The sequence below is a fragment of the Falco peregrinus genome, chromosome Z (genome assembly GCF_023634155.1).
Source record: "Falco peregrinus isolate bFalPer1 chromosome Z, bFalPer1.pri, whole genome shotgun sequence".
Taxonomy (NCBI): Eukaryota; Metazoa; Chordata; class Aves; order Falconiformes; family Falconidae; genus Falco; species Falco peregrinus.
This window is the reverse complement of record NC_073739.1, coordinates 35556713-35565695: the sequence shown is the minus strand read 5'-3', so window position 1 is coordinate 35565695 and position 8983 is coordinate 35556713. Positions and strand designations below refer to the sequence as shown.

The 8983-nt window shown below is 37.3% G+C and overlaps 1 protein-coding gene across 1 annotated transcript in view; it reads right to left on the bottom strand.

Moving 5' to 3' along the window:
• Positions 1 to 1639: 1639 nt before the first annotated feature.
• ADAMTS19 (ADAM metallopeptidase with thrombospondin type 1 motif 19) overlaps positions 1640 to 8983 on the bottom strand; it is a 150724-nt gene continuing 143380 nt past the window's right edge. Inside the window, 2 exon segments of the mRNA XM_055791485.1 lie at positions 1640 to 2896; positions 5910 to 6087. Coding sequence (XP_055647460.1) covers positions 2745 to 2896; positions 5910 to 6087 — 330 coding nt within the window. The 3' untranslated portion in view covers positions 1640 to 2744.

Below are 8983 nucleotides of genomic sequence, written 5' to 3'. Positions count from 1 at the left end.
CTGTGGCAGAGTTCTGCAAGACAGGCACATACATGCATTTCCCGCCAGCACGCCAGGACTCAGGCCACAGGCTGGGTACATTCTTAAAATGTTCTTACCATTTTGTGACAAACAGGTATTTTGGACTGTGCTGCTTCTCTGAATGACAGAGTGTATTGAAGCAGTAAAATGAACTTGCTTTCAAATTCATGCTGAGAGGGAAAGAGGCATTTTTGCTATGAGGACACAAAGCTGCTTCAAAATTATTCACTCACATCTAATTAGTAGTTTTGTACTACAGATTCTGAAGGACTCGGAGCCAGAGCTATGAGCATTATAACACCCTGATTTCACTCATTACATTTAAAAAGAACATAATTCTACTGTGCAGCTTTCTATCCTTGGTTCCCATCCAAAAGTCTTTTCTTTTATAATGTTGCATAAGGGTGATGGGAGGATGATTTCAGCACAAGTCACTCATCTGTTTCCAACAGATACAGTGAAAAGGTAATTTTCCATTTTGAGACAAAGTTGACATTCTTGTTACTGGAATACTCATGTTAGTGGAAACAGCAGAGCATAAACATTCAGATTTGTGTGGTAAACATTCAGATTTGTGTGGGTGATATCGGCCTCTGGCCCCTCTGTCTCAGACTGTCCTCTGGCCCCTGGTTTGGAGACATCTTTCCTTTCACTTGATTTTTCGTTGTTGTGATCCAAGCAAGTGCGGGAAAATTAGAAGGACTGGGTACTCAGTAAGTATGAAGAAAATTTACAATAATGATTTGTTTCTTTTGCCTGCTGACTACAAGATTTCTATTAGACATCCAAATGTGTGTCTGTGCCATTGAGGAGTTATGCCCAAAAGCAACTGAATTTGCATTGAAACTTTCTAATTATACAAAATCTAACATCACATTCCATAATGTCAGAATTATTTTTCTGACTTTCTCTCTTTACTTTTTAAAACCAGAAGATACTTAATCTAAAATCATGCATTACCATGTCATTAAGGTTGCAGTTTTTGAATGCACAGCAGTAAGATGTCAAACCAAAGATTTTGACAGTATAGCTATTTGAAAGCACATAGGTTGGTTTCAACAGAAGGTAAGGCTGCAGCTATGTATTCCTCCTGGACAGAATCACAGTCCTATGGGGGCTTCAGTTTATTAAATTGTGTGGTTATCAAAATCACATCTATAAAGTACATTCTTTGCAGTGAATTAAAAGGAACACTCACTCAAATAAAGATGCATTCCCTCTTTTGCTTTCAGTGGAAAATATGATGCCTTTCAGACTCATTTCTCTGGCTGTCTTGCCATTAGCGTTTGCTCTCCTATGTATTTTCAGAGCATGCCTAAAGGCTTGCATCACAAAATGGTGGCAGAGGACCTACTGCTCTCCTTTTGCCAAGTTCAGCAGTTATAAAACTCACCTGAAATAAATAACTTCTCCACTGAATATTACTCTGTTATACCCAACTTTCCATATATCAAGGCTCACAAAGTGGCATGTCTCTGCATCTTCAGACAGGTGCTTAAGCCAAGAGGCAGGAGGCATTTACTGTAGGGACAACTGCAGCTGTATCTGCAGCACGGGCCGCTGTGGATTCAGCTGCCAGACATGGGTGCCCAAAACAGGAAAAATGCAACTATCAAAAGAAGCTTTACTTTTTATTGAAAATGTAAAAATCATGTGAATCATGTACAATATTTTCTCATAAGGAAAATTTTAGCTGTTCCATAACGTTTCACAAAACTGTAAAACATTTCACTTTTTATAAAGACTTTTTCATAAAACAAAGATAAAACTAAAGTAGCATTACAAAGCTATTTTCTAAATCATCAACAGAGAACTGAAAATGTTTAACAGATTAAACAGATTAATTCATACAAGTGGCAGGAGGAAGAACTCTTCCATCTGTAAATCTGCAAAAGGACACACAAAGGTATAGAGGGGCATGGGTTTTTTGTTTTAAAACGTTTAAAATCAAGTGACATGTTAAAATAGTACAGACGTGAATTCATAAGATGGTACAAGTTCTAGGACTGCATTTCTCTACACTACTTCAAACAGTGCAACAGTGATTCAGTGTAAATCTCTACAGTGTTTCATTGATTCAATACTTGTGTTCAAGTATGTGTCCATGAGAATGATCAAAATCCCTACTTAGCTATTTTAATTTTCTTGTTTATAATATAAATTACAGTAGATTATCCCCTTCAGTATGTTTCTAAATAAAATGAACTGATTTCACAATACATTCTGTAATAACCTGTTCAATAATGTTAGCTTACTCACCTTAACATGTGTTGCAAAATACACAAGATCATTCTGACTCTGAATGCCAAAAATATAATAAAATTAAAAAGGGCTTTATTTCCATATACAACAAAACTATTCAGCTAAATTAAAATAAATTCAAGATAACATGGCTATTTTGTTTTGGCAACAGAGATGACCCTACTGAAAATAAACATTTAAAATAGTAGTTACTATTTTTGAAAAAATCTGATAAATGTATCCAAAATTGTTCATATAAAAATTAATTATGAAAATGTCAGAGAATAAAACAAGTTGGCTGTCTAACCAAAACAATTAAGGATGTCTGGCAGGCAAAAATAAATTAATTTGATTAAATTATATGTAATCTGATAATATTTGGTCTGAAGAAGCATGTGTGTGTGTGTGTATGTGTGTATGTGTGTGTGTGTTTATAAATAATAAGATTGCAAAGAGCTGAGTGTCATCCAGCCTGACAGAGGTCAACTCTTTTGTTGCATTTTTTGCGCATAAAAGTCCCTGCATGTCTCACAGCATCGCTGATACCACCTCATGTCTTGACAGAGGTTCTTCTCTCTTATCACCCTGCAGTACACCGGCCACTGGTCTCCCAGGCACTTGAATGTTAAAGCAGCTGTGAAACAACAGAATCAAATATATATTACTGTTACCTTTATTAGTGAAGAATCAAGCAGCAAAGCTGACATGGACAACAGAGGTGTGTCTAGGGAAGGGAAAGGAGAATAGATGTAGATATTCAACAAAAGAAATTAAAAAATATTCCTCCTGCTGTTAATATTTTCAACATTAAATTTTTTTAAGGCCAGCTTAATTTATGAATTGGATTAAGTTGCATTGAAACTAATTGGTTTAATGTCATGCAGCTGCCTTCTCATAAGAGAGTGAAGCCCATCTTTCTGCCCTGTGCAAAGGCAGGCTGGGGCTGGGGCAGGGCTACACGGGTGATGTGGAGCCAGCTTCAGCAAAGCCGCACAAAGCTCCACTGGAACTGCCCTCAGTCTGAGACACAAATTGCTACTGGAAAAACATGAAGCCTCAGCTTGAGTAATCCCAGAATGGCGTTCTCAATACCTTTATAAAGGCACTTTTCTTAATTAGAGGCAGGTAGGGAAATGTAGGCATTAAAGCATGGGGACTACTGCTGGTTTTCTGATCAGCTTTTGCTCAAGAAAACCAGGCTGTGTCATATTGTCAACAAATGGAAGCCGAACAGAACTACATGATGTCTTACATCATCTTTCTTTGTAAGTGAAATAATCTACGAGACCTTTGGTTTTGCCTGACTTCTTTGCTCAAAGGAACTGAAATATATTATCTTGCTAACTCAAACACTACTGATGCAACTCTATGAGGCGCTCTGATAAGGCCTGGAGACAGCAAGTCCCATGGTACAATTCAGAATGCAAATCCATTTTATCTAGAAAAAAGAAACAGTATGGAATCAATATCAGTGGGTATATTGGCAAATATACTTGTCTAGGCCTAATTATCACATTTGGGGCTTCTCAAATGCACAAACACTGTGCATTTCTTAGCTTCCTTATCTTTTTCTCTCCTCTTCAAGTACATTTGTTTTTTTTTTAATTGTCTTCCAATAAATTGGTCTGACTGCATCACCCTCTTTTTAATCACTCTAATAGGTCTTCCCTCCTCCATGACAAAGTCAGGCTATTAATCTCTACCTTCACATCTTTCATGTCTTACCTTCACCGCTTTATTCAGGTTGCTCTATTAGCAGGTTGTTCCTTTCTAACTGTTGGAATCCCTCACTACCAAATTCTTCCTCAGAAACCTTCTAAAATGACAAGGACATCATACTAGCCTAAAAAGGCACTGTTTGTTTTAATCTTCTCCCAAACTTGTGGTAACTATTTTCATTCTCTCTAGCAGTTATAAACAGTCTGATGCAGAAGCCTGACCTCTGTTGTATGCCTGTTGTACAAAACAGGTGTATTTTCATGTGTGTTGTCTTTTTCCTTGTGAAGCTGTCTATTAATCCACCCACCTGTTTTGCTTACAAAAGCTTCTCACATTTTTTATTATAGAAGGACCCTGGTACCAAATTTGGATCTTTGCACATTCAGCTATTTAAGCTGTAGCACATACGTGGAATTAACATGGGAAAACAGTGAAAAACAGGGCACAAGAAACAGACATCATCCAAAAATCATCATGAACACTGAACTGAAAAAAAAGTCAATCTCGTGGAAGAGTTGAGTTACTCTCGGTTTTTAACAGAAGAGAAAGACAAACTGAGAACATATTTGTAAGAGTAGAGATGATGCAGTCCACATCAGCTTCCACTAGCCCTACCCCTGAATACAGAGGATCTATACTGCATAATAGGAATGGAACTGGAGGCTAAAATAATCAAAACATTCAAGGGCAGCATTGCATTATGTATTTTGGAGATGTTAATGTTTCCACCAGATTGGATCCTGACTCCTGCTGGATCGGGTTGCCTGTAGATTACTAATATCAGTGCTACATAATCCATCCTATGAGAACAGCATAGCCCAATCTTGTGCACTTCACATTAAGCCAAATTTTAATGAAACTGACACTATTTTTTTCTGTGAAACTGTGATTCACTTTATGACACAAAGCTGCTTATACCTCACCAGAGGGAGAGAATCAGTGATGGAGCGATGGCCTCTTGCTTCTGAAAGGTCAGTTGAACAAATACTAAGTATGAAGGGCAACCGTACAACAGTGAAATAGCAAAGGAGAGGGCCATAAGCAACAGCTGCCACCTTATCCAGAAAACTGAAACAATGACTACTACACGGAAATGTTTAAGGGTTAAAAACTTCAAAAAGAAATACCCTTCAGTGACTTAAAGGAAGGATTACGTTACAGCCTGAAATGTCAGAGTTGCTTTCCATGCAGGAGTAATCTCTTTGACAGGAGGGTTTATCTCAACAAGGGCTCTGGAAAATTAGCTGGAAAGGGTATCCTGTCTTACAACAAGTCTTTGAATACTCCTCAGTCATGCTCAAGAAACAGATGAACAGTTTGGGGAGCTAACGGTAAACCATCATCAACAACCCACTAGGTTGTAACAAGTAACAGAATTAACAGTTCTGTAGTTATGCAGTAACATAATCTCTTTAAGACCAACAGAGACCCGAGCTCCTCCAGGAAGAGCAGATCTCTTCATGTTAGCAATTTTCCTTCACATGTCCTAATGCATAGATCATAGACATTTCAACTGAAGAAAGTGGAAAGAGCTATCTGTATTTGAGGAACAAATAAGGACCTCCTTGACCTCACAAATACCCTGAGAACATAGTTTGCAGAGCTTTTAAAGAGAAAACAAGGTATTTTCTTACTTTAGAAATGTTTGATAAAATTGAGTAGACAAATATATATAAACATATATAGCATGTTTATAAGGTCTCCAATATTAACGGATTTTCATTTAGGATGTTTTGTGTCCATAATATTGTATAGTCCCATAATAGGGTCCATTCTTGGATAACAAAACCCTTCAGCATTCTGAGGTACAGTTTTTGATGTGCACACTAAAAATACCCTCTGTTTTTAAATTGGGATTGTCATTACCCTATGGAGAGAAAGAACTAAACAGAGATTTCCAGCAGGAATGTGTCATTTTGACTGCTTACCTAACCTGGGTGATGTTATCGTGTTAACATTAATTTTCTCATTGCAGGGGTGGAGATGACAGGGTCTGTAGGCTGCAGGCTTTTCTGAGGAAAAGCATTCGTTTCCATGCCTTCCTGTGATCTTGTGCATGCACTGGATGACTCGGGACTGCATCCCTTTGCCACAGGTGACAGAGCACTGGAACACACAGAAGACACACATTCACTGGAAAGATATTTTTACCTGTAAACCTGAAGGTGAAATGCCAGCCCAGGTGAAGCCCGTGGCTGCTCCTTTGTTGTCAGCATTCCAAGATTTATGCCTTCCATTCTGTTAGCTAAATGAAAATAAATTTTTTAAAGCACAGATACGTTGGCAGTATTTATTGAAGGACTGATTCCAGCATCCTGTTGCTGTAAAGGTCCATTTTGTAAGGCCTGCAATGAAACTGAAACGCAGCAATGTGCCTGAAGGGAGCAGGGGCTGTTCTCCTGTATCTGTATCCTAATTTACTCTTATTAGAGGTGCAAGGGATAGAAAACCCCAAAATGCTCACAGATGCTGACAGAGAGTAGCATTTTTAATTAAGACATTACTCCTGCCAGTGCAAAAGTGCTCTTTCTACTGAGCAAAGTTGATGCCTCCTGTCTTTGCATCACATCTTCACATTTTCACATGTCCCACAAACAGAACATACAATGTGAGACATACTGCCTGGCCTATAATCAACCTTCCTATCATCTTGCTACAGAGAATGAGGTGAGAAAACAGAAGAGCTGAGCACTGTTAACGATGGTAATGTTCTACTTCTAAAACAGTAAAATAATATATTAGAGTTAGAACTTGGGCAGTGCAGTACAGATGCATAGAAAACCTATTACAAACCAATAAAATGCATGCTTTCCCTTCCAATGATTTCTTGTGAATTAATTTTCACAGGGCATTAATTACTTTTGTGTCCATTGACATATGTTCTATTGCTTTAAGTACAAATTCATTCAGAAAGTTATATATTTAAATTTGCTCCTACCTGCTGATAATTTTGACTCAGGTATAGAGGACATGTTCAAATATTAACTTATTGCAATGAATGATATAAGCATTGGCTGAAAATTTATGCCACTACATCCACATAATTCTGAAACTGTTTTTATTATTTTAAAGTCTCAATTACATGTCCTTGGAAGGCTTCAGGAAACAGCTAAAAAAAGTAATGAAATGGGACAGCAAGACAAGAAGAAGGTGCTTTAACAAAAAAAGTTTCCCAATCATACTGTCTCAAGAAGGAGAAGTATAGTCTACTGCAAAGAAAGAATAAATTTTGAGTATATGGAACACTAAAGGGGGTTTTTCCCTTTACTTTTGTTACCTATGTGCTTTTGACTGATGTTTTAAATGCTGTTACTAGGAGGAAAGATTTACATATGCCAAATGGGACATAGTGGGCTTGTACCCAAATATGTACATCAAGAGAAGTAAGACTCGTGTTTTGGACTCATAAGACTCCAAAAGAGGTATGGGACTCTACGATATACACTTGAAGGGTGTTTTCACAAGGGACAGCATAAGGTCCAAAGCACACTTCAATTTATAACCACATTAAATAGAACACTGGCATTCTATAAAGGCAGCAAGTGGACTTGATTTTGGACTTCTGTTGTCAGTAAAGTATCTCAGAAGTAACTCCATAAAGTCAATAAAGAACTATAATCTCTTGCAAAGTTAATCAGATACAGCCTGCATGAGCCAAGGCATTCAAAGATATTCAACTATGGATACATAAGTTTCTATTGAATAGCAACCACTGCTTAAAATATGAACAAATATGCTGTTTACAGGAGGAAATCCAGCTAGTACTGAAGTCTTTGCAAAGTAGAAATCTGTCATCAACTTTGAATTTAGTATACTGCTTTTAAATTGCATGAGAAAAAGCCTCTCAAGAAAATTCCTCCTCCTGAATTCTCTGCCTTTTCCCTACACAACTAAAATTAATCTGAATTCCTATAATGGAGATCATTATGCACATGGTAAACATGTAAAATCACATATATATAAACTCAAATTTAATCACAACAGCAGCCAGAACATTGAACTTAACCTTGCCAAAATTCAAGCCACTTCTTGGATACCTCTCTCCGTAATTTCAAAGAGGTTTATCTTTGGAAGATTTTAATAGAATAGCAAGTGAGACAATGGAATAGCAAAATTTGAAAAAAAAACCCCAACAAAACCAACACCTCAACAATACAAAAAACTCCCAAACCTGAGAATAAAGGAAAGATCAAGGTAATCTGATGAAGGTAAATTGAAGATAATTTTTAAATATTAAATCTTAATTTAGAGTAATTTTGCACATTGTATTTTATTTTTTCCCCTTCAGTAAAACACTTGCACATTTATTAACCAAAGTTGGCTCGTGAGAGCTTGTATCATATGTGTATCTTACCAGCTACAGAAAAAGAGAACAGGAGATGCAGGTGGATCTGGTACATAACACCTTTCTAAAAACAATTTACCTGCCCTTAAACTTTGGTTATCCTAAAATGCGTAGGTGCAACCCAGCCATCTGGAGTACTGGAGGGGAGAATGGGATCTGAAAACATTAGACTTCTGCTGACAAAATGGGTTCCAGTGGTTTATCTGCTAATTGATGATGCATAACAATTCATGCATGCAGGTGCCTTTGTGAAGAGCACTCTGGCAGCAGTCACACCTTCCGTGAACCAAAGGAGCTCTGGCCTGAAAGATTCTTGTGACTGCAGCTGGGACAGCATGCAACAAGCAGACAGATCTCTTTCTCAGCTCATCAGTGTTTAGACCCTGAGCTTCTATGCAGAATTTGGCAAGATTTTAGCATTAAAATCTCAATTGGTGTATTAACATCTGTTTAATGACTGAGCTGCTACTGGCCTTTGTGAGATAAAGAGTGTTATGAAACATTACAATGTAGTTTTCCATCCAAAGATGTATACACCTTGCAAAGAATTAATTTTAGTATTGCATGACCTACTTATCAACATCGCAGTTTTAGAGGGAGAAACTGACACTAAAGGATGATAAAATAAACTGTTTCAGTCCATATAGAAAATATAAC